The 25,198-nt window shown below is 37.4% G+C and overlaps 5 protein-coding genes across 13 annotated transcripts; 2 read left to right on the top strand and 3 right to left on the bottom strand.

The window, feature by feature from the left end:
* Positions 1-703: 703 nt before the first annotated feature.
* LOC113742318 (ERAD-associated E3 ubiquitin-protein ligase component HRD3A) lies at positions 704-5,137 on the bottom strand. 3 transcript variants are annotated; one of them, XM_027270142.2, is made up of 7 exons: positions 4,452-5,137; positions 3,533-4,024; positions 2,915-3,130; positions 2,095-2,418; positions 1,588-1,830; positions 1,244-1,497; positions 704-911 (listed from the first exon to the last, which is right to left on the bottom strand). In XM_027270142.2, exons 1-6 carry the CDS (start codon positions 5,055-5,057, stop codon positions 1,279-1,281), a joined length of 2,100 nt encoding a protein of 699 aa, XP_027125943.1. In that variant the 5' UTR covers positions 5,058-5,137; the 3' UTR covers positions 704-911; positions 1,244-1,278. The 3 variants fall into 3 exon arrangements, with proteins under 3 accessions (XP_027125943.1, XP_027125944.1, XP_027125942.1); XM_027270143.2 differs by lacking the exon at positions 704-911 and having other exon boundaries at positions 962-1,497; positions 4,452-4,699; positions 4,783-4,994; XM_027270141.2 differs by lacking the exon at positions 704-911 and having other exon boundaries at positions 962-1,497.
* A 6,473-nt stretch (positions 5,138-11,610) lies between these two features.
* LOC113742810 (uncharacterized) lies at positions 11,611-15,749 on the top strand. 3 transcript variants are annotated; one of them, XM_027270798.2, is made up of 12 exons: positions 11,611-11,839; positions 11,950-12,042; positions 12,164-12,228; positions 12,661-12,715; positions 12,875-12,964; positions 13,049-13,133; positions 13,221-13,316; positions 14,039-14,223; positions 14,302-14,390; positions 15,102-15,201; positions 15,279-15,334; positions 15,476-15,674. In XM_027270798.2, the coding sequence occupies exons 1-11, from the start codon at positions 11,789-11,791 to the stop codon at positions 15,321-15,323; spliced, it is 954 nt and encodes a 317-aa protein (XP_027126599.1). In that variant the 5' UTR covers positions 11,611-11,788; the 3' UTR covers positions 15,324-15,334; positions 15,476-15,674. The 3 variants fall into 3 exon arrangements, with proteins under 3 accessions (XP_027126599.1, XP_071903409.1, XP_071903408.1); XM_072047308.1 differs by lacking the exon at positions 15,102-15,201 and having other exon boundaries at positions 11,624-11,839; positions 15,476-15,749; XM_072047307.1 differs by lacking the exon at positions 15,476-15,674 and having other exon boundaries at positions 11,624-11,839; positions 15,102-15,334.
* Positions 15,750-16,366: 617 nt separating this feature from the next.
* Positions 16,367-19,147, bottom strand: LOC113742809 (uncharacterized). The gene is made up of 5 exons (XM_027270797.2): positions 18,859-19,147; positions 18,668-18,717; positions 18,330-18,456; positions 17,248-17,352; positions 16,367-17,172 (listed from the first exon to the last, which is right to left on the bottom strand). The coding sequence occupies exons 1-5, from the start codon at positions 18,959-18,961 to the stop codon at positions 16,550-16,552; spliced, it is 1,008 nt and encodes a 335-aa protein (XP_027126598.1). The 5' UTR covers positions 18,962-19,147; the 3' UTR covers positions 16,367-16,549.
* A 945-nt stretch (positions 19,148-20,092) lies between these two features.
* LOC113742807 (putative pentatricopeptide repeat-containing protein At5g65820) lies at positions 20,093-25,009 on the bottom strand. 5 transcript variants are annotated; one of them, XM_027270794.2, is made up of 3 exons: positions 22,849-25,009; positions 22,110-22,179; positions 20,094-20,231 (listed from the first exon to the last, which is right to left on the bottom strand). In XM_027270794.2, exon 1 carries the CDS (start codon positions 24,857-24,859, stop codon positions 22,916-22,918), a length of 1,944 nt encoding a protein of 647 aa, XP_027126595.1. In that variant the 5' UTR covers positions 24,860-25,009; the 3' UTR covers positions 20,094-20,231; positions 22,110-22,179; positions 22,849-22,915. The 5 variants fall into 5 exon arrangements, with proteins under 5 accessions (XP_071903407.1, XP_027126595.1, XP_071903404.1 ...); XM_072047303.1 differs by lacking the exon at positions 20,094-20,231 and adding an exon at positions 20,885-21,076; XM_072047306.1 differs by lacking the exon at positions 22,110-22,179 and having other exon boundaries at positions 20,093-20,231.
* On the top strand, positions 20,746-21,836 carry LOC113742811 (large ribosomal subunit protein eL19z-like). Its single transcript, XM_027270800.2, has 2 exons — positions 20,746-21,002; positions 21,314-21,836. The coding sequence occupies exons 1-2, from the start codon at positions 20,891-20,893 to the stop codon at positions 21,727-21,729; spliced, it is 528 nt and encodes a 175-aa protein (XP_027126601.1). The 5' UTR covers positions 20,746-20,890; the 3' UTR covers positions 21,730-21,836.
* Positions 25,010-25,198: the final 189 nt, after the last annotated feature.

Raw genomic sequence — 25,198 nt, 5'->3', positions numbered from 1 at the left:
TTAGTTTCATATACTACCATCCTTGTTTTCTTTAATCATCTCCGTGCTCATTTAGAACAACTTGGAGGAGAGATAAGTGCCTTCCCTTGGGTTTTCATGGGGTAAAACCTATCGAGGAAGAAGGTCTGACAGTAAGAGCTGCGCTTATGATGGTCGAAGATGCAGGATGGACTAAGATAGAAGTCCAATCAAACTGTAAATCTGTGGTGGACCAAATCAATGCAAGCAATGTTCAAGACATTAGCATTGCAACAGTCCTAGAGAATATTGAGGAGATGAAGGAAGAATTTGAACAGTGTAACTTTTCTTTTGTGTATAGATCAGGAAATATGTGTAGCCATATACTAGTTCAATATGCAATCAAACTAATACATGACATAGAATGGGATAATACGTTCCCAATATAGCTAATGGATATAGTAAGGAAAGATATGAATGCAGTTGCCCTTTTTTATAATTAACTCTTATATTATCGAGTGTTAATATATAAAAGTACCATTTCTGTTCGTTATTAAAAAAAAATGAAACAACTTCATTGATGCCTTAATTGACGCGGCCTAAAATATTTTGAACCGGGGTTTTCTATCATATCTCTGGTCCGAGAGCATCTTGTTTTTACCACGGTTTATTTTCCTTTGTCATCAATAAATGTGTCGAGAAAATTTTACTTGAATCTTGATTTGTTTTTAACCACAACAACCAGTGCTCAGAATCTCAAAATCTTTACTGGCTCCTCCGTAGCTTGTCTTTACCACAATTTATCTTCCTTCACTAATAGTAATAAACATTTTGAGCACAGGTTTTTCTGATCCACGCATATTTGTCTTTACCACGGTTTATTTTCCTTCGGCAACCAAGTCTAATTTTGCCAACATTAGCAGGTTCCTCAAATGTCTGCAAAAGTCCGCATGCTGCACGGGAATCGGGAAGAATATAAAAGTATATCAACAGAAGAAGAATCTTCATGAAGCTAAAATTTTCACCATAAAATGTTTCAGGACTTTCTTACAAAGCTTTGGCCTCTCGAATATGAATGAATTTCATAAAATGTAACGTAATAAACTTGAACGACAGATTTTCCACTCAAAAAATCTACAACTTGCAAAATCTGTTGGTACTTACAAGCTTGACATGACTGGCAAATGGTATTCCTTCTTACCCTACCTTGTCTAATGCCCCTCAGTTATCTTTGGTCAAACTAAGAAAAATGAAAATTCTATACAACATCCGACATGTATCTCACCTCGTCATGTAGTGTCAATCTTATCCTCCGTATGTTCAACGACCCGCAAGCACAGCTTGCTCAAAAGGTTGCTGAGGAGCCATCCCTCCACCTGCAACAACAGCATGTCTGCGCTGTCGCTCCCTAAGGTAGAGGACGGTTAGGAGGCATGCAAAAAGAGTTAAAATAGTTGCATTTCCTTCCTCCATAATCATATCCTCGACCCACGCTTCCACCTTTGGGTACAATTCGGGCAGTGAATCAATGAACTCAACCTGGAACATAAAGGCAAGTAGCAGTCAAACTTAGAAACACAAAACAAGAATTAGGAGTTGAGAGACTATCAAGAGAGAAGATAATATTACCATGAAACTGTTAGCATAGTTCTTTCGCAACCACAAGCTTGCTAGGGCTAGAGTCACAGGCAACTTTGCAGCAGGATCAATTTCCAATGCTTGATCATAATATCGCTTGGCAAGGTGAAGATCAAACGGCAGTCCTTGGCCATGCTCATGCATATAACCCAGGTTGAACATAGCTTGAGCATTTGACTGCGACTTGGCATGCATATAAGCCTCCGCTGCACGATCATAATCTCGCTCTGTCCCCTGTAAAAGAAAAACGAGAAAACTTTTGAGGTCTGTATAATCTATTCAAGTGCAAAAGCTACTTTCCTCCTTTCCACTTACCCCCCCCCCCCTTCTTTTTCTCCCACCAAATAAAACCGAAATCTATCTCATTTCTCTCAACTATAATACACGAAGCCATAAACCTAGTCTAGAGAATAAAAATCAGAATATATATTGGACTTTGGGAGGACAGAATCTAGGACCAAAACTAGCCATCCTGCCAGCTGGATGTAATAAACCTACCCGGCCATAATAATATGCATCCCCTATCAGCAAAGCAGCATGCTCATTGCCCTGCTCAGAAGCTTGCCACCACAAAGCATGAGATCTTAGATGCCTCTCTGATTCTCTGCAGATTCCAGATTCTCCCAGACACAGGCTATTTTCACCATATTTGTCAAGAATCCAAGCAGCATTACTTTGTGCTACCTCATACCCTAACTCTGCCATCCTTGAATATAAGAGGAATGCCTTGCCTACATCACCTTTTAGATACGATTCTAGTGCCCATCTGGACATGGAACTCCAAGGTCCACGTTCTGCAACTAACTTGTATAGAGCTGTTGCCTAGAAACAGGCGGACCAAAATATAACCAGATGAGATTTTTAATCTTTTAGATACTAAATAGTCTATTCAGAGTTAAAAGGCAATACAGTAAGAAAAATAAAGCATATTACCAGTTATAACTTCGCTCTATGTAGCCCAATAATCCACAGATGATCAAAATTATCTCATACCAATTAAGCAACAATAGGTGGAATTTCTACATGATCTAAGTTTATAGATGATAGTTGACGCAATGGCAGAGTGAAAGGATACTAGGAGTAGGCTAAATAGAATAGCACTGTCAAAAAATTCACTTATGAACAAGCACAAACACCAGTTTACTAGTAACGAACTTGAAATATCATCTACAGAAAAATGAACCAAAAGCACAGTTATATACAATGCAGGCCACTATATCACTTTGGCAAATGAACAAGGATTTCATTCATAAACAGCTAATATATAGTATATTTTTTAAAGGACATTAAGAAATGTATAGGACAATGGATGATTTACCATGGGGAGATTTTTCTTAAGGCCAACACCAGTTTGGAACATCTTTGCCAATTGGTAAAATGCCTTTGGTTGACCTGCATTGGCAGCCGGTATAAAGTAGTTACATGCTTGCCGCAAATCCCTCTTCACACCAATGCCCTTTAGGTACACGACGCCAAGGTTGTAAAACCCACCAGCTTCCTCATTCTCAGCAGCCTTCTCAAAGTATTCTTTAGCCTGTGACAAAGAAAGAAGTTTTCAGCTCATGTTAGGCAGCAAAGATGAACCTACAGGACCCATACACGAGTTTTAGATGATGTGACTTAGAGATGATCATCAATTACAATAAAAGTTCAAAAACTCTGAGAACTTGCCAAAAACAGTATGCCATCATCAGCTTGAAACCTAAGACATGAGAAAACAATGTAAAGTTCCCAGCCATACTCTTGATGCCATCCTCACAGAGCAAAAGCATGTTCTCATGCTTGGCTCTTATACCTATGTACTCAAACTAAAATTTTAACTCCTAAAGAGCTAAAATAGGTAGCTAGGTTATATAAAGACCAATCTAACTTGTCTGTCAGAACAAGGAGCAGAAAAGGGGGTGGGGGAAGGAGAGGAAATAGCATCAACTTTTACCTTTGTATAGTTCTTCTTCTCCACTCCATACCCCTTAACATATAAATAGCCCATTCCATTGTATGCTGAATAAAGCTGTTGCTTGGAAGCAAGTGTTAACCATTCCAGTGCTTTAGTGTAGTTCCTTTCAACTCCAGCACCTCTTGCATATATCTCCCCAAGTAGTTCCATTGATCTCGGCTCACCCTTCTCCACAGCCTTCAAGAACCATGCTAATGCCTTTGCATGATCACGTCTGACTCCCCTCAATCCAAAGTAATAAAATATTCCAATTTTGTACATAGCACCAGCATTTCCTTTCTGTGCCTGGTACTCCAAAATCTGGAAGTCCTCATCCTCCTCTCCTCGAGACTTTCTCAGTGCCTCCTTATTTTCCTCAGCTCCACTATGAATCCTAACCAGTTCGATGACAGGTGAATCCTTTGAAATCAGGAAACTATTTACAGCAATTTCCGCCAGTTCAGCATAGAGTTGAACTGCTTTCTCATGCATCTGTAATCAAAGACATGATGATCACATTTTCAGGGATTGGCCAGGCAGAAGCATTTAACAAAAGCTTACATTAACCGAGATTAAATACAACAGCTCAACTCCGTTCACTGACAGTAACTTGTTAAACCTAGTGCTGCATTTAGTAAAAGATAGGACTGAGAGAAGAAAGCATTGAACAGGGCATTATAAAAACTCCTATATTCTGATTATTTGAGTTACTACTACATCATCAAATGTTCCCCGATATTCAGTTCTATAAACAGCAAAATTTCCACTATCCCTACTTGAAAATAACTTCAAAACATCAAATTTCAAGCAAGTCTTTATTTAATTATTTATCTTTAGTTGCCACTAAGCTACTTCAAGTATAAATCATAAATACCCCAAAAAGATGACAAATTTATATAAATCGAGCTAAAAAGCTTACATCTTGGCGGTAATAAGTATAAGCAAGAGCCATCTTGGACTGCATATTCCCACCCTCAGCAGCAAAATAATGATGTAAAAAGGCCTTAGCTTTACTCCTCTCTCTCATAATCCCCATTCCATACAAAAACCCCATCACCGACTGCGAGTGCGAGTGGCCCGCCGCCGCAGCCGTCTCGATCTCCATCGCTGCCTCCGCCATACCCCTCTCATCGCCTCTTCTCGCCGCCGTCACCATCTTCTTCACCCCTAAATAATAAATTAAATCAAAATTTTCGCCATTATTATTTTCTACATCTTCATCTGGGGAGGAGGAGGAGGAATTAAAGTACGGAGAATTGTTGGTGCTGGGCTCAAATATGGGGCTCCATGAGCCCGGGTCGAGCTCGTAATCGGGTTTGGCATCGGAATCGATGAAGTCGTCGAAGTCGGAGTCGGTTGGGTCGGAATCAGAGACTCCGTCGGTAACCGGGTCTTTGATGTTGAGGTCGTCTTGGGAAAGGACAAGGACAAATGGACGGGCGATTGTAGAGGTTGGAAAGAGCCCCAGAAGCAGGAGAACGTAGCTCAATCGGATGAATTTTCTTTTCTGATTTCGGTTTCTCATGGTCTGATCACTGGAATTACTATCGAGTTTCGTTCTTTCTCCGTCGAATTTTGTTTTGGCAGAGGGAAGAGGAGAAATTTGGGATTTTGTAATTATATGTTTGCTATGCCACGTCAAGGTTGCTGGACTCTACCAGTCAGAGACTGCCAAGTAATCCAAGAGAAAACTTTTTCTTTTCCGCATTACTACGCATTACTTTGTCGCTTGGGTATTTAACTTTTTATTAAATCTCATGGCCACATGGTCAAGGATCAAAGCTTTTTCAATATCTTTTTTATGTATGTTTTTTTTTTCTCATACTACTATTTTCTTTGCAATACTAGAATTTTGCTCTTTCAATTCAATAACACTTCAAAATTGATTTGTCCACTAATCAAATTAAGTTCAATTAAAGATTTTGTATGAGTTAAGTTTTAAACTCTACTCGTGTTTGAGTTATTAAAGATTTTGTATGAGTTAAGTTTTAAACTCTACTCGTGTTTGAGTTGATAAGTTTGAAAAACAAAAAATCCCTTGTAATCTATTCACGACTACGTTAATATGCATAAATGATTGTTTAAGGTCGACTTTAATAATAACTAGAGCCAATACGCCAAATTTATATATATATATAGTACTAAATGTTTCAGTGTTGAGATTGTGTTCATCAAAATTATCAACTCATGTTTGAACTCTTCAATATTTCAAGGGGAAGTATGTTAGGCATTAGAAATCACAAGAAGGGCAGGAGAGAAATTAATAGGAATGTAAAACAACTATTTGTACGGCAAAATGGCCTAATAGTTAACCTTTTTTACTTCTATAGAAACCATTAATAGAATTAGCATGGAGAAAAATATCAAAGATTACATATGCGAAAACTTTGAGAGTTACAAACATGGATAAACCATTAATAGTATTCTAAATTAATCTGTTAAATAGAACTTTCATATGATCAAGTTAAATTTTAAAAAACTCATAAATTGTTTACGTAAATGGTTGATAGATTTATAATTATCACAATTATCACAATTTTGGACTTGAATATACAATCGCCAAATATCTAGTAAATTTAAAAGTAATTCTTTAGTAACAATCTATCGTAAGCATTTATCGAGTTGATTGTATATATAAACCTGTAAAATAACTTTTTATTTTGAAGGTAGTAATTTTTACTAGATTTGGGGAATCTATATGAATGCGATTGAATCCTTGAGATGCAGCATACTTAGACATATCATCGCCACTAGCAATCAATCTGCCTTCAAAGCAACCCTCATATGGGGCGCTGAAAAATGTTGAAGGTGTTCAACTTCTTAACATCCTTGGTTGCGTGGCTACTAAATAGTCCATAGTCGTTAGATTTTTTGACGTTTCTACCAAACACATTTGTTCATGCTATTCATTTTAGTTATTTCATCATATTCACGTTACTCGAAGAAGTATACATTCCCCATAGCAAAAGTAGGCTTATTTTATTATTTGCTTTCCGTTTAAAGAAAACTAGTGGGATGGCGCAGGAGAGCTAATATTTCCCGTGTTAAATTGCACAATTTTTAGTTATTGTGTATTTGTTGTAGTGTAGAGAATTATATGATTAATATAAATTATGTGGTGTAGGTTAAGCGATTACAAATGTGGGAAAAAGTATAGTTGAAATTACAAAGCGGGTTAATCACATTTTATCCCATTAAAGAATATCCCATTTCTCAGTTTGCCCCCTAACCTTTAATTTTGTTCATTTAACCCCCTTTAGGACAAAATTGCCCTTGCATTATTTTGACTTTTCATTTACCTTTTTTTTCTTTTATTTCTTTTTCTCTTTCTTCTTTATTTAATTCTTCTTCTTTCCCACAAAAATCTTCACCTTAATTATTGAAATTAGAAAAGAAGAATTGCAGAGATCTATCTTCTCCTTAAATGATTAAAAAATATTCAAATCACTTTCCTAAAATACAATTTTTTTAGCCTTTCAATTCTTTTAATTTTGGATTTTTCTCTTTCCTTTCTAGTTTCTCATTTTATTCCCAAGAAAATATCTTAAGATGAAATTGTGACCTGATTAATAATCATCAATTGAAATTTGTGACACGTGGCATCATACAAAAAATTAAAATTAGTTTTTGATGCCTTTTAAACCTTCACCCAAAAATATGCAATTACAAACTAAAAAAAAAAATTTCGTTGAAATGGAATTTCTATTGGGAAAGATGAAAGAGAGAAGAAAGAGAAAAAGAAATAAAAGAAAGGGAAACCATTTCATCTTATAATATTTTCTTGAAAATAAAATGAGAAACTAGAAAGGAAAGAGAAAAACCCAAAATTAAAAGAATTGAAAGGCTAAAAAAATTGTATTTTAGAAAAGTGATTTGAATTTTTTTTAATCATTTAAGGAGAAGATAGATCGCTGCAATTTCTCTTTTTTAATTTCAATCATTAAGGTGAAGATTTTTGTGGAAAAGAGGAAGAATTAAATAAAGAAGAAAGAGAAAAAGAAATAAAAGAAAGGAAAACAAGGTAAATGAAAAGTCAAAATAATGCAAGGGCAATTTTGTCCTAAAGGGGGTTAAGTGAGCAAAATTGAAGGTTAGGGGGTAAACTGAGAAATGAGATATTTTTTAAAGGGATAAAATGTGATTAACCCTTACAAAGCGAAGGAAGTGTTGTTACATTTATGGAAGTCACTCCACAAGATAGTTACATGCATAGTTGGACTGATAGTTACATGAAAGTAGAACAAAAAGATGGTTACAAAGTGAAGGAAGTGCAGTTACATGGATGGAAGTCAGTCCATAAGATATTACATGCATAGTTGGGTTGATAGTTACATGATAGTGGAACAAAAGTGCATCCGGAATTGATTTCATTAGAGTAGCAATGTTAAATAATTGCGTTGAGTTTGTGAACAATGTTATTCAGTGGATTTCATTGGACTATGTTTATTAGAGTAACAATGTTAAATAACTGCGTTGAGTTTGTGAACATTTTAATTGTATTTAGATTATATTGGATACACTTGAAAAAGTTCATCGTCAAATATCTGAAGTGCATATTTGTTCAATCCTAAGTGAGTAAATACGATAGTATAATCTACTTTAATTAAATGAAATTTTGTCAACTTTTTCCATCCATTTGTTAAATAATTTTCCTCAACTTTTATGTCCCAAGTCTTTTGTTGACAATAGAGCACAATTATGCTATCTTTATTTGGTAGAATATGGAAGGCATCATCTGGATGTAATTCCTGTTATAAAAAGATGTGAAATTTTTGTAAGAATATTGATACACTGATATGCTAAATATTTTGTGTAATATGAAAATTACCAAGTAGTCTATATCATATCGTTGTATTGTCACATAGAATTGAAACTTTGTTAGTAGTCCTTCTATTGGGCAGAATGTTCCTACAGTTTTTTTGGAGGGTTAATCGCACTTTATCCCTTTTAAGTATAGGTCATTTCTCACTTTACCCCACAATGTTTGTTTTTTCTCAGTTTACTCCCTCCGTCAGCAATTGCCCGTTAAAAACTTCAAGATGCCAAAATTGCCAATGGGTAGTTAATAGGGCTCCGTAGTTATTGCAAATTGATTTTGGGTTGGATGTGTGCATTTTTCATGAGCAGTTCAAGGTGGTGCATGGTTTTCTAATTGATAATATTTCTGTTGAATTGTCACTTTCATAGTCTCTTAAGTATTTCCTTCCTCCAGCACCTAGTTACCCTCACTTTTTCAATTTCATCAGTTGAACACTTAAAAAGTTGCTTAGCACTTTTTCCTCTTTAAAAGAGATTTTTTTCTTCCAAAGATTCAGACTATCACTTTTTGAATAAACATAAAAAGTTTGATTTCAAAGAACAGTAGAGTGAATTAGCTATCTGACATACTGTGAACTTTAACTAATCCTCAGGCTAACATGACAGTTCAAAGCCTTCAGAAACAGTTTGGATTATTCTAACAGACCCACGAGTACTAATCCAACAGAGCAAAGCAGAATATGAGCAAAAAAGTTACAGAGGAGGAAATTATCCATTAGGAAATCACAGATGTTTCAAACTAACCTAAGCATCAGCCAGTAAACGTGCAAGAAGCTTTCTCACCAACATAAAATTCAAAAAATTATATGCTTCTTCTTTTTCCTCCTCTGCTTCTTCTGCTAAGAAGCGCAAATTCAAATTCCACTCCAATAGTAAGGCCTACGTCCAGTACCACACCCTCGTCGCCGAGGAGGGCTCCAATGTCCCTCTCCGCGAGTACATCAATGCCGAATTCCTCAACCCTGTGCCTCCTCCTGACCCTCTTTCTTCTGAACCCTATTTCGACCTAGGCGACGTCGTCGCCTGCCTACTATAGGGACGGCTGGTGGACTGGTGTCGTCACCGCTCTTCTTCTTCAGCACCACGACGCCGACCGCCACTACCACCACAAGCAGGCCCAATCCCCCTTTCTTCTGAGGTTCGTCGTCACCTTTCACAATCCACCCAACGAACTTCACTTTCCTCCTTCCCAATTGAGATTTCACCACCGATGGGTCAATTGCACCTGGGTCCGACCCGCCAAGCAGGTGCCGTTTCTATTTCTGGTGTCGTTTCATGTTCTTTAATGGAGGTTTTGGAGGTTTTGCTAGGAATACAGAAGAAGAAAGAGGCTGATAGAGGGGAGAGAGACTTGACCGACAATGACAAAAAGGAAGGAAACCTTTTGTCTTCTGGTTTCCCTTTTCTTGTCCCATGTGCCCGATGGAGGGAAATTTCCTCCTCCATTGTTCCAGGGCAATTTTGAAAATTTGTTTTTATCCGTTTCATAAACCTTTGATATATGGGTATTTTGGGTTGTTCATTATTTTCTTAAGGGTATTACTGTCTTTTCATTATTCTGTTAATCTCCGTTAGAGTTGACTGTTAGTATTTGGGATAAACTGAAGAAAAACAAACGTTGGGAGGTAAAGTGAGAAATGACCCATACTTAAAGGGGATAAAGTGCGATTAACCCTTTTTTGGATAACAATTAGGTTGATAAATTGTGTTTAATTAGAGAGTAATAATTTTGTTCCATACCGTATTCGTTTGGCCATAGTCTTGGGCTGGTAAAATGTTCCATTCATAGAAAGTTGAGCAACGATTTGGAGCAAATATCTGCACTCGAAAGGCCATTACACCTACGTGAAAAAATTGGATCATGAAATTTTCTTGTATTTGGTGATCGCATAGAAATTCTTTCCAGCTAGAATTTGCGGGACTTTCATGTAATCTAATAAACCAAAATTTGTTTCCATTTTTTAGTATTGCTGTTCTTCGCATATGGCATCCTATATGCGGCAAAAATTTGGCTGGTATGGCCTGAAAATTAGTAGCAAAAGTAAGAAAAAATTAAAGTGGATTTTGATTTGCAATATATTTTGTTGAAAATATTGATCTTACCATATGCTCTGTTTCTTCTCTACTAAAGTACATCAAAAAGTTTTTGATTGGTGATGTTGTATGGTAGGCAAAAATAAGTGAATAATATTTAGTGATTTAGTTGTTGATAGAATTTATATAGATGGGGTTTATAATGGTGGCAATTTGTGTATCTGACTCGTCGCTTATTTGCACAAAGAATTTTGGATACCGTTGCAGTAAAAATCTAGTTGGATATACTGACAAAAAATGTTGAGCTCAGCACTTGAGTAATTTGCCGGATATCTTACTGCCATTTTCATTGGTGCAACATGTAGCAGTAGTAAAAGATGCATATAAAAGATCCAAAAGACCAAAGCGCCCCTCAAAGTCACAAAAATCACAGCATAACCGCTTGACCAACTGTTCATTCTCCAACTCTCTCTTTTATATATTTAGATTTCTAATGTAACTTGTAATTAAAGTCATTATTTCATTCTCGAATGTTGGTGAATTATATGACTCCGTTCTTAAAGTTTAAGCTGGACATGCTTGTTTCTTTGATGATTAATTTTGAATTTTCAAAATCTATTCATTAGTGTTTCAAATTCTTTCACTTCTAACTTCAATTATACGTAGGTCTAGCAGTATGAGTAGCATTTCTAATGGAAAGAGTGATGCATATGATAGTTGTTACTACTAAATTTTGTTGCATTTGAATAAAACTCTTACACAATAGTTCCTAAGTTTGTAAAACTATTATCCATCCCAATATATGAATTTTAGAGATGAATTAGCAAGTTAAAGTATCAAAGGAGAAAAGTGTATGAACAAAAAAGGAAATATTGAAATGAAAATATTTTCTCCCCATTTAATTGGTTTTGTTAACCTCACTTTTTCTCCTAGTAGCTGAATATGTTACCAAAAAGAAAAGGTTAAATTGGAGGAGGTAGGTGAAATACTGAAATACTTAGAAGTTCAAGGTGCTAAGTGATATTGACAAAAACGGAAACAGCTAATTAAAAGTTTTGTAAATCAATCAATCTGCACCCCAATTGTTATTCTAGTATTAGTTTTTTTTTTTTTTTTTTTGAAAACTGTTGTCAGAGGTTACTAATTAACACCAATGATAAGCTTTGAGAAAGTAAAAATTTACCAAGCTCCAACAACTTAAGCAGTGCGAGCGTTGAACTCGATCAGAACGGGCGATTCGTTTACTGGAAGCCCCCGAGCCAAAAACAACAGAAAAAACCGACCAACTGTCGCGGCCCTAATTCCTCGTAATTCCCGAAGGTAGTTAGAAGCAAAGCGCCAGCTGCCCGGCGAAGAGGGTCGTCGAGTTCGAGCAGAAGTTGTTGGCGGTGGCGGCTGGTGGCGATGTCAATTGAGATTAAACTTTCCCGATCAAATCGCATCTACCGGCCCAATGTATGCAATAAACAGTGTCACTCACAACTGGAAAAAAATCTCTTTTTGAATGCCCATTTAATCAACAAATTTATTTTTCTTTTTGAGTTGAACTCTATTATGACTTGTAGGAATCTCTGGAAGGCAAAATCATAGCAAACCTGTCATCTTCCATCTCCCACCAAGGAATTCGCCTCACTATCAATGGCTCTGTCAACTTGCAGGCAATTCTCGTCCCCTCTTCTCTTTTTCTTCTTCTGCTTCTTAAACTCCAGTTGATATTTTTAATACATTCCTATTGCCGCATTTTAAATCTCAAAAAGAAAAAAAATTTAAGTTTTGTAGGTTCGTGGAGGAACAGCTGGGGTGATTGAGTCCTTCTACGGTGTCGTCAAGCCTATCCCCATTGTGTACGAAATCCCTCAGCTCTTTCCTTGTTTCATTAATCGTTTTCAGTAATTGAAGCTCGTTAATTACTCAATACTCTTATTCACAGCTTAAGATTGATAATATGGCTTAAGGAAATTTTGTCTGCATTTCAGTTGATTTTCTAGTTTCACGTGTTGGAAGGGTTGTATCAAGGCTGTCCTTTCATGTTTCTTGTGATAATTCATGTTTCTTGTGATATAATTATCATTTCCTCGAATAAAGATTGGACATTTGACACAGAATTAACAATATTGAGCCTCCTAAATCCGTAGATTCAAAATGTTTACCGGTTTATGTTTCCCTTAGAACTATGTATGCTGAGCTTTTAATGAATGTTGATAAACCAATCTTGTTATTGGTGGTCCTTGTTCATTGCATTTTTTTAATGCCATAATATCTGTTTTCCATATCAGGAATAGGACTGTTACAGTCCAGCCTTCTGGAAGGATTGCTTCAGGTGTCACAGAGGTATGTTTTTTGTGCACTCCCAAGGGTTTGTTTGCTCATTCTTGATTTTTGCATCTTGGTATCAACTGCGAATTTTTTGTCTACTTGTCTAAGCAGTATGCAGAATTATGTGTTAGGAAATAATAAGTTGAATCTTTTTTCTTTACCCTGCTATTTTAGATACCATTTTCTGTGATCCTGAAAGAAAGAGGAAAAGACGATATGGAGAAATTTTATGAAACTTTTCATGGAACCGATATTAGTATTCAGGTATGCACTTACTTCTTGGCAGCTTTAAATTTAATATTCATTTGATTATTCATATTGTTTGGTGTCTACTGAATTCCATCATAGTATCTGGTAACTGCAGAAGTTGCAAGAGGGTACCTTCATAAATCTTTGTCCACTGCAGTGGAATTCATAATTGAAAGTGAAAAAGGTGTGGCTTCAAATGTCTATGTGGTCTTTTATAGTCTTTTCCACAAAATATCACTAAGCTTGCTCCATTGTCTCTCCTACTTTTCAGACAGTCTTCCACAGGAGCCTATATCTCCTGAAATGGTGTTCTTTTACATCACTCAGGACACTCAAAAACACCCTTTACTTCCTGAGCTGAAATCAGGTTATTCTCCGTTCTCCTGCCTTCCACACTTTTGGTTTTCAATTTTAGATTTCTATTTGAAGTCAATTGTCAAAATTAGAAAGTAATTAGTTCTTGATGTCAACTTAGAGCTTTGTGTACAATATTTGCATTTTGACGTAAAATTTAGTCATTTCATGTTTCATTATATTTTGGTGTTTTCAGAACAACATCCTGGGGCACTTTTATGGACACACACACACACACACACAGATGCATCATCTGTTCCTCTTTTCTTTATAATTTCCTTTATGCAGGAAAGGCTTTCTGGTATAACTTCTAAAAGATCCACAATTTTGATCATAAGACATTGTTGATTATTGATTCACAAATAAAAGTGGGCAGAGACAATTGAGGATTGTAACGTAGCCAAAGAAGCTAGGTATTTTCTATCTTGGAGAGATCATAGAGGTTTTCGTTCGTGTCCTGACAATATATTTGCTGCAAGTATATGTAGCAACTCCAAAAGGTAGAAGAATGCATTCCTATCTCTGTATGATGTAAGCTTGAGAGTATCCTATTCTAGAGATGTCTGGAGTTGCAAATTGGATAGAATTTGACGTGGTTGACACCACATCTTTGAAGGCTTTCCTCTTTTTCATCCATCTTTCTATAATTTTTAATGTCTAGTAGTATCAGAATTGCTTATTGTAAGATTAAAATTGATTTCTTTGCTTTAATAAACTATGGAATTACTATTGCAGGTGGTTTCAGGATAAGTGGCAAAGTATGTTCTCAGTGTTCGGTCTTAGATCCACTTATTGGTGAGTTAACAGTTGAAGCATCTGGAATCCCTATTCAATCAATTGACATCCACTTATTTCGCGTGGAGTCAATTTTGATTGGCGACAAAATAGCAACTGAAACCACTTCTATTCAGACAACACAGGCAAGAACCTTCCTTTGTTGAACTTCAGAATCTCTATTTGCATCGTTTCATTGATTTTCTGCCAGAATCTTGCATCAGATAGCAGATGGAGATGTCTGTCGTGGCTTGACCTTACCCATATATGTCATTCTTCCACGCCTTTTGACTTGTCCAACAATTTTCGCAGGGTGCGTATATGATTAGATGTAGATGTTGTTTTGACTTCTTTTTCTGTTAACACAAAAGTTTCTGAAACACTGGGTATTGTAAACTAGGCCATATGAGTGCTTACCTGCTTTAGCTTTGAAAAAAAGCATTCATATTATTGTTTACTTTCACAGAGGTAAGACAGGATTATGAGTAGGTGCTCATTCAAATGTTTTGGTCACAATCATTTAGTATAATTAGTTTAGATCAGTTGTCAGTCTGTATAACTGACAGAGGAAGCTGACAGGCCACAGTTCTAGCCACATATTGGGGCTACCTTCAATCTGATTGGAAAACTTAGTCTTAAAGATGTTTATCTGCTTCAAGTTTGTCAGAATATAGTTACAAGCCTTTGGTCAGGTTTAGATTCCTCATTGTAATGTGACAAAACCTTTTATTTATTAGGTTGGATTCTCAATTATATTCTTATTCAGTTGGATGTATTACTTTAGTTTTTGGTATAAATCTGTTGGTTAAGTTCACATTAGTACTGCAAATGTAGGATAAGGTAATTGAAATCTTCTTATGGGATTTTTTTTAAGTAATATAAAATCACACATCAGAGCGGGGGGGCATTCATACTTTTCAGTCTTCTTTGGAGTGATGTGCTTTTGATTTATCTATTTGTATTGTTGATGTTCCATACGATTGAGCAGTTGAAGAATTTCCACTTACGAATTGTTTGGGTGCAGTCCATTCTCAATAGAGTTCAAAACTACCATCGTCATTACTTTTAAATCAGAGCAAACCAAGAAACATCCAAAATATGATCCAAAAACTCCCAGATCATATGTAAGCATAATTTGTCTAATTTTGTACTTGGACCTTCCTGCTGTACGTATCTAAACAAAATTGTCATTGGGATTTAGATGGCTATGGAAAGTGTGCCTCTGGAACTGGTGCGCAAAAAGTAAGATGATTGGAGGTAACTCTCTAATTCTTTGGCATTGTCACTGTAATCTTTAAGTAGTTGTACTTAGTTTCAGTTTTCAGTAGTGTGATCAGCAAATCTGTACTATCGGCTCTGATTCTCTATATTCGGACTCCTTTTGTGCTTCGGGTATAGCCATTTACACCTTATGAGCAACGCTTGGCAGTATGTCAATATGTTCTTGCAACAACTTGGAAGAGAAGAATATCTCCAACTCGAGCTGTCAATTGGTTCAAAAAGTTTGTTCATGTAACTACTTTTTGACCTAGTTGAAATGACCCATATTCATTGATTAGGATCTCTGAGATGCCAGATCTACGACCATGTAGCAAAAGCACAGTACAATGGCCGGAAAGTCTTCAAATATGATGCTTTATCTCTTTCAGTTCCTGTTCAACTGTTTCTGGAAGATTTGTAAATATGTATTATAGGATCAGCTTCTTGTATTGCTGTTAGCTATCGGGGTACAGTTTATAACGAGTTTTTAGTTGGAATTCCAAATTTAACTTATGTACTAGAGTCTTGGATATTAATAAACTTAAAACCTTTTTATCTTTCATCCCTTCGGGAGTTCTTTCTGGAGCATTGGCTTGGCTTGAAACTTCAAGCAAAGGAATCAATTTTAACTTGCCATGGAGCCTAAGATACGTGACCCTGGTAGAAAAAAAGGGAAGAATCAGGCTAAATCAATCCGAGGAGGACTTCACACGAGACGCAAATGTACAGATTCCACAATATAAAATGACACAATGATGTATGTGTCACCACTTCCCAAAAATGATTTATTTTTCTTAGATTGATCAATGCCAGATTTAATTTTCTTCATGCAACATCACCCTTCACAATATCAGATCCTTCATGTGTTTGTCTTTGAAGAAAAGAACCCATCAAGATAGCGAGAGCTCAACCATACACTAGACTCAGCCACATCCGTCGAGGTTGGGGTAGCTGGGGGAGTCATCATGCATAAATCAAACATTGACGAAGATGCAGACCAAAAACAAACAGAATAAAACATTTGAGGCGGAAAGAAAAGATGCATAGATAATTAGATACATGTTAACAAGGCCCATAAAATCATCCATAATGCAGTTCACACTTCAAGATGTATATTCATCGAAGTTCTGATTAAAGGTAAAACAATCATCTTTTGCATACAAAGTCGGACTTTATTATTAGCATTTGCTTCTCTAAATTTCTTCAACATCTTTACTCAACTGAAAACTCAAACAGCATGCTGTGTTCATACTTCTCTCCCGGTCGAACAACAATAGAAGGGAAATCTGGTTGATTGATCGCATTCGGAAATCCCTGTGTTTCCAAACAAACCCCAGAATGTTTGTCATACTGAGCACCTCCTTTACCAACAATTCCATGTACGTAGTTGGCTGTATAAAACTGCATACCAGGAGCATTTGTCCATAAGTTCAGAACTCTTGAACTCACTGGATCCTTCAATTTCACCGCATGCTTCAGCCCCCATTGCTCATCTTCACAATCAAGCACATAGTTGTGGTCATAGCCTATGCCAACCTCGTGGATACGACTACCAATTTTCTGCTCAGTGGTGAAGTCAAAAGGAGTATCTTTAACCGGCATGATTTCTCCTGTTGGGATTGTATTCTGATCCACAGGAGTAACATGCTTTGCCAATATCTGAATAGTATGATCAAGAACGTTTCCTGAGTTGTGGCCTCCTAAGTTCCAATAGGTATGTTGAGCTAAACTCACTGGGGTTGGTTTGTTTTGAGGCACAGCTTCCATGTCTAGCCTCAATGTTGTTGCTGAGGTGAGTGTGTAAGTTGCAGTTACAGCTAATTCCCCTGGATAACCTATTTCCAAGAGAAAAAGAAGAATTACTTGCAGCTTTGCATCCACCATATGAGAGAGAGAGAGAGAGAGAGTACCTTCCTCCCCATCACGGCTATAGTATTTGAATGTGATTGATGGTTTATTGCCTTGCTTGTGTTCCACTACTTCCCACACAACCTTGTCATATCCCTTATGCCCACCTTGAAAAATTGACAAAAAAAATAGAGGTAAACTGATCATATTCTTGATACAATAATATGTAAATCAAACACTGGGAATGTGAGGATGAATCATGAGATCTATAGATAAAAGCAGAGGCTTAAAAATGATCAAAATGTCCAAACAAGTACAAAGAAAAAAAAAATGAGACATGAAGCGGATAATTGCAAATTTCACTCATGCAGCAGAAATTGTGAAATTTCTATCACAAGGAGCAGTTATGCCCTATGCATCTAACAGCTCAAAATCACAAATCCATTTTTAAGAGTACTACACAGGAGAAAAAAGCTTACAGGTCATAAGGACAACTGTTGGACTACCCAAAGATAAGAAACAACGTAATACTTCAGGAGCCAATTATCATTTGCAGCTACTGAATTCGTTGCTGACTATGGCAAAGGTGAAATCCAGAAAAGAAGTCCATCAGTAAATTTTGAGAACAGTCGCGGTAGTTACTATTACATTTAAATGAGGTAGAATGAAGGATAGATATGAGTAGAGAATTGAGCTGAAGCATGATCCCCTCAAAAGAGCCACAGTCATCCACATGATTTGCTGTAAAGTACAAAAGTCTAAACAGGTAAAAGCCATCAAAACTGATGCATGTGTTTCACAGCAATATGCTGAAAAGATTTGATGTTTCTGACTCCCATTCATATCATCAGTATCTTCTAAGTCCTCGCAAGCAAACCATGCAGACTCAATCAACGAAAAAGTTCCAATGTAGTAAAACAATATGTGCAGTCACAACTCATATCATGGCATCTCGATCGTTGAAACAGACAGCGAGTTTGGAGGCCGAAGGGGGCAATATACTCTTTGAAAGTAAAACTTCCATTTCATGAATATAGTTTTAAAACACAATTTCCTCTAGTTCAGCAATCATAAGATCCGGTGTTCCTCTATCAGAGTCATACTAATGGATAAAGATTTCAACAAGAAGTGATTGTGTTGTTACCATGGAGACTGTTTGGAGGCTTGTTGATGGGCAAGGAGTAGTGAGCACCATCGAGTGTAAATTTGCCATCTTTAATCCTGTTTGCAACCCGGCCAACAATGCAGCCAAAATAAGGTGCAGCCCCTTTCTGAAGCATGCACAGACATAGAATAATCAAAATCCCAGTTACCTGCGATCAAAACTGAACAAACCAACCAAAACAAAAACCAAAAGGGTCCTTCCAATTCACCTAAAACCAACAAATCCCTAGACCAAATTCTGATCAAAATCCAATACCAAGAAAAGCCACAGAAGCGTTTGAAGCACAAATTAGCAAATAATAACAGCTAGAAACTCACCAGATACGGCTCAAGTGCGTCAAATCCAAGAACAACATCGCCCAATTTTCCTTCACAAATCCATTATAAAGAAAAAGACCCACAGCATTAGTAACAGAGTCAAATTGATCAAAATAATTGGATTCGATCAAAACAGCTAAAATAAGTAGAAAACTAAAAAAGAAAAGAAAAGGTACAATCACTAGAAGTACCATTTTTATCAGGGACAGACAATGAGGTGATGGTACAGCCAAGATTGGAGACCTTGAGTTGGATGGTGCCATTGTTGAGTTCAAAGAGCTTTGGTTCTGCCATTTCAGCAGCTTCTGATGAAGATGAATTGAGTTGTCCAGTTGAGATTGGATGACTTCTAAGTGCGTACGGTGGGTGACAATTGCAGACGTAGTAGTACGTGTTTATAAAAGTGCAGAAGAATCGGGTTCCGTTGTCTTAATGACGTCATTATTCTCGTACTAATCTCGGATAAAGATTACGTGCGTTACGGATAGTTATCCATTTTCCTTATTTATTTATTTTGGTACAATCGATTAAGGATGTTTTCGGTCTTTCAGAGTCATCAAACATAACGAACTAGTTGTACATTTAAATGTGAGACAGCTAGTAAAAAATCTAATTACTTGATAAAAACAAAAATCAATAGGTCAAATCCTCAAGAATTTAGAACCAATTTAAATTGCTATTTTTAAAAATTTTTGCAAAAAAATATGTTATAAACATGTAATATAATATATGTGATATAAAAAGATAATTAAAAAATATATTTACAAAAAATATAAAAATATTTGAGACAAAAAGTGAACAAATTTACAAAGGCAAGGTGATGATTATTTGCTTGTTTTTCTTTTTTGGGTGGGCAAGTACAATTTAAGGAACCACTGGGCCAATGGCTCAGTGGCCACCAGGAAGGGACTTAAGTCCCTCCTTGGGCTGTTGGCTAGGGTTCAAACCTCACCAGCAGCGAAAAAAATCTAAGGGTTGTGCCATAACACTCCCTTGGTCTAGTTGGGTTTGTATACCCACTAGCCCCTATAACAGTCTCTTTAGGCTCCCCCTCCCCTAGATTAGGATAGAGTAGGTTATACAAATGTATCGTAGCTGACAAAAAAAAAGTACAATTTAAGGATTCCGCATGCCTTTCAAGAAAGGTTGAATTGTTAATAGAACCCTCCAAAGCCGGAGGAGTGGGAGGGCTCTTGTGATCACCAGGAGTAGTACCGGGTGGAGAGAAAGGTGGAATGGAAGAAATGCGTGCAACCACTGAAGTACAGTCGTGAGTATAGCAGGAGGCAAGTAAGCTATGGCCACGGAGGAGGCTTCGATCCCGACCCTTTACCAGCTCGGTGGAGGAGCAAGTCCATGATGCCACCACGGAGAAAGGCAGTGGCCAAACCCCCAAGGAGGCTTGAACCCGCCAGCAGGATGGGGAGGAAATGCACAATGCCACCGCAGGGGAAGGGCGTGGCTGGATCCTGCCTACAGCCCAACTTTGATGACTTGCCTAGTAGAGCCCAATTTTGATATGATATGAGTGCAACTTTGGGCTTTGCCATTAGCTAGGCCGAGCCTGCCCAATGCCAACTTCATATCATTAGTATTAGCCCATGGACTGCAAGCTCATAAGCTTTCTGTGTTTTACAAATTTTGGTCTCGGAGACCGTGGATGTAAAATTGCAGTCAAGCAAACAAACATCACTAAAAAGAACATTAAAGAACTGCAGTACGGAAACAAAAATCAATCTGACTTATTTCGTACCCCTGTTCAATGAGAAATGGGTCAATCTTCTGAATCATGTCCGTCTAGATTACTCATTTTCAAGCCCTCCAATGCCTTTGGCCCCAAGAAAAAGAACATTAAAGAATTCTACCAAATTTTGAAAAGTCCTCCAGAATATTAAATTCCTCCTTGGCTTCCAAGAAAAACTAGCAAGAACAATTGTGGTTCAATTCTTTGATGCTTGCTTCACCAAATGCCTAACCCCCTAAAACTTACATTAGCATGCATACTTTTCTGACATCTATTTAAGGTCGAAAGAAGAACAACCATCATAAAAGAACTACGAATACTCAGCAAGCTTTTATTTAAGTCAAAAAGATTTTACATAGAACCAGCAGCAAACAAGCTTATTATATCCTCAGCCACAGCATTCATCTACTTTTGTATAGCCCCTGATCTTGGCAACAAACATACAGGAGCAGCAAAAGTTTTTCAATCAACCGGCAGAAATGGTGTCGCTGAGGCTGCAGAAGAGGCTAGCAGCCAGCATTCTCAAGTGTGGAAGAGGAAAGGTCTGGCTTGACCCTAATGAGACCAATGACATCTCCACTGCCAATTCTAGTATGTCATCCTATGCTCTCTCTATGTCTTCATTCAACTCTCCAAGAAAATCAAGCGCACACTTGCCCAGTAATCTGCAGTTATAGTATTCCAAAATGAACTTACAGATCATTATACAATCAGAGCCTTATAGTACTGGGATAGAGAATCGTGGAGTTGTGGTATACCGATAATAGAATTGTGATATTGAAGCTACTATGGTTTGAATTAACTTCTTCATATCTTCCTAACATTTTGAACTGGATGAGTGCTATGTATGTCCGTCAGTTTGCTAAATTATATTTTACTAAAAGGATTCTATTTGTTTGCAGGGATGGTTATAAGAATGCTCATAAAAGACGGTTTTATTATCAAAAGGCCTAGAAAAGTACATTCAAGATCACGTGCTAGAGAAGGAAAGGAAGCAAAAAGAGAAGGTAGGCATACAGGATATGGAAAGAGGAAGGGAACACGTGAAGCAAGACTTGCGACAAAAGTACTATGGATGAGAAGGACAAGGATATTAAGGCGCCTTCTACAGAGGTACCGGGAATGCAACAGAATCGATCGGCACATATATCATGACATGTACTTGAAAGTCAAAGGAAATGAATTCAAGAATAAGCGTGTATTAATGGAGAACATCCACAAGTTCAAGGTCAAGAAAATCAGAGAAACTTCACTGTACAATCAGTTAAGAGCCAGGAAAGCCCACAGCAAAACTGCTGCTATGGACCAGAAACAATGAGATATAGAGAGTGATAGCAATGGAACCATCATCATTGTCATAAATAAAATCATGTTAATTGCATTAATGAAACTTCAGGCCTTAAGTTCTTCTTTGTTTCATTCAAATCATTTGACTCTGTATTCCTCTTCTTGTTACAAAGCTGATGGACAAATTGGTACATATACTAATAAGAATATTGTGGACTGTACACATGGATGGACAACACTTAATATTGACAAAAAGTTTACAGGTTCAACAATATTGCCAAGTAATTTGCCAGTCAAGAAATCTAAGAACACAGAGAAAGAGAACACACATATGCAAACTGCACAGGCACACACACAGAGATAAAGAAAATGCTGTCACAACAAAACACATGCTTTTCAAGGTAATAATACCTCTCATTCTATTGTTGCATCGAAGAACAGTCCAATGCTATTCCATGGACTCTGATTTCGATGCTTGCACCTGCATGATAGATGTATGTAATACACTTTCAGGATGTCATATGCCTTTAGAGATCTATTTTGACTTGCACGCAATATATTCACCAATGCCCTTCTAAAGGAGCCTGAAGGCACGACCATTTTGAAAATTCTGGATGTGTAAAATCATATGAGTTATAGGACTGGAATAAAAGCAAAGAGAATCAAACACAAGACATGAGAAGCAAGCTACACAGAATGACAATAAAGACAATACACCTAAATGCTAGTGGAATGCACTGCACTAAAAAGAAGTAAATAGCTCATGAAAAGACACATTCAAATCTGAAAGGAGGATCTTTACCATAATATATCAGCACAAGAACCATAAAACCATAAGCACTTCTAATATCTAGTAGGAGAACATGCAAAATTCTTACATGGTAATGTAGTGTAGGTTTAAATGTTGAGGTCTCTTGAATTAGCCTAGCCCTTAATGAACATTTTTAAGGGTTGATTCCAGAGTTAGCCAGTCAACGTCAGGCCAGGAGAGCCCAACTAAAGATTAACTCAAAAATTCTCAGAAGTCGAGAGCTTAAAACCATGATGAACATTATCAGATTCTAAAAAAAAATCAGGCGGCCATTCCTTGCTGTGATTAATGCAACCAACATTGATTACAGATGGACAAGCTATGCAAAAGAGGACTTACTTGGATATTTGATGCTACAGCTCAAGCATATCGAATCTGTAGTATGCCCCTTATTAAACTTATATAACTAAATGCTAGCTTCATTATGGGCCTTGCCCCACCGACGTCGACGAGCTCGCCTTTTTCTCCCATCCTTTTTTGCCTTAGCTTTCTCTTTTAAGTCTCTTTCACCACGCCGTTTATACATCTTAAAGGTCATCTGTCTCTCAGCAGCCATTTTCCTCACCTTCTCTGTGATTTCAGCAGCAAGTTGCCTGTTGTACAGCTTCCTCAAACCACGCATTAGCTTGGCAAAGGTGTCTGGCTGAGGCATCACGCCATTATCCATCATATCCAAACAGTACGAACAAGCTTCCTTCACATGCCCCTTTGAGAAGAGTGCATGAATCCAAATTGTCCACGCATATGTGTTGAGTTCACATCCTTTAGTCATAATGCAACTCCAGACATCTTTAGCCATTTCAACCTTATCAGCTCTAAGCAAAGAATTTAATAGATCCTTAAGGGTACCATATTGAGGAGCAGACAGCAGACCTCTCAAGATCATATCTTTAAAGTAATTACATGCTTCCACCAGACACCCTTGCTCCACTAAGCCATTTATCATAATGACAAAAGAGTCAACCCCTGGACTTATCCCATTCACTTCAATCTGATTCCAAAATCTAATACATTCTTTAATCTCCCCCAACTTGCAAGACAATCGGATTAAAGTATTGTAAATGCTGACGTCAGGAACTAAACCAATCTTCTGCATCTCTTCCACAAGTTGCATACACTCCTCCAGCTCTTCCTTCTTCTCATGAGCCAACATGATGTGCAAATACGTAGTCTGAGTAGGAGTGAGCCCCTTCTGTATCATGCCATCCAAAAGCTCATACCCCTTATTTATCTTACCCCACTTACAAAATCCACTTATCATAGTAGTATATGTCACCACATCAGCCTCACACCCACTCCTTTCCATATCGCTTAAGATTCGGATTGCTTCATCCATCTTTTCCTGAGCACAAAGGGCCTGAATCACAACAGTAAATGATGTTGCGTTGGGTTCACAACCCTTCCTCTTCATCTCTTGCAATAGATCAAATGCATCTACCATTTTCCCAGCCACTGCATATCCATTAAGCAAATTGTTGTAGACCACAATGTCAGGTTCAAACCCTGCTTCCTTCATTTTCCCCAATACATGTTTTGCCTCCATAAGCTTCCCTTCCCTACACCAACCATATAACAGTGAAGTAAAATGCTTAATTGTTGGCTTAAATCTCATCCTCATATCGTCGAAAAGCAATGCAGCTTCTTTAACACTGCCATTCTTGCACAAAGCATCCAACAAACATCCAAAAACATACTCATCTGGTTCACACCCGTATTTTGGCATCTCATCCAAAACTTCAATAGCTTTCTTGACCAGCTTTGCAGAGGCAAATCTCCGCATCAGAACAACAAACATCTCAGGCGATAACAGCTGAGGATTCTCCTTCCTCATCTCCTCAATAAGAGCCCAAACAGCTCCAAATTGTCTCATTTTCCCCATAATCCTGATCATTGCCTTATACACATCATAACTATGCCTATAGCCCGGCTGTTTCGACGCCCACACAAAGAAACTATATCCTAAGTTTCCAGCATCACCACAACGGTTCAAAACTCTTTCGGTCAATCCTGATCTTACAACAACGCCTGATTCTTTCAAGGCAAGTTCCAATTTCGGGGCTCTAGTATGAAATTTTCTCAAAATTCTATAAATCTTTTCAACATCAGCAGAAAATTCATCATGCCTTTTACTGTCCATTGAGCTTTCTGGTTCAGAACTGAGGCGAATTAAGTCATGCCCTTTTATTGCTTCACTCGAAACCCTTCCACTTTCTTTCCAAGAACTGGATTTTACCGAGTTTTGGGCTAAACCCAGATGGGAATAGGTAGAAAAATGAATAGGTAGAAAACTGGATTTTAACGGCCATTTTCTGCAGAGAGCTAGGAATTTCTTTGAACTAGCTCTCTGCATTCTTTATTTGGATAAAACCAGAAAATTTCCACAAACCCAAAAATCTTAAATCATGTAAAACAAAAATGGGAAATCTAAACCTTTGTGGTGCTCTGCGCCTGGACAGGGTGTTCTAATGGCACTTTAGACATGGATGAAGGAACGTAATTATCCAAAACAGATTCTGCAGCATTTTGATGGACACCCCTGCTTCTGCTTTGATTTCTGATTATTGAGTTTTGCTGGAAGAAGAATTGGAGCTGCAATCAATTCTGCTGAAGACTGATTTCGGGCATCAAGATGAAGTGAGTGGAAGTGAATGGCAATTTGGGCCTGAATGCCCTCAGTACTGGGCCACTC

This window comes from Coffea arabica, chromosome 4e (genome assembly GCF_036785885.1).
Source record: "Coffea arabica cultivar ET-39 chromosome 4e, Coffea Arabica ET-39 HiFi, whole genome shotgun sequence".
NCBI lineage: Eukaryota > Viridiplantae > Streptophyta > Magnoliopsida > Gentianales > Rubiaceae > Coffea > Coffea arabica.
The sequence above is the reverse complement of the archived record's forward strand: the minus strand, read 5'-3'. Positions and strand labels throughout refer to the sequence as shown.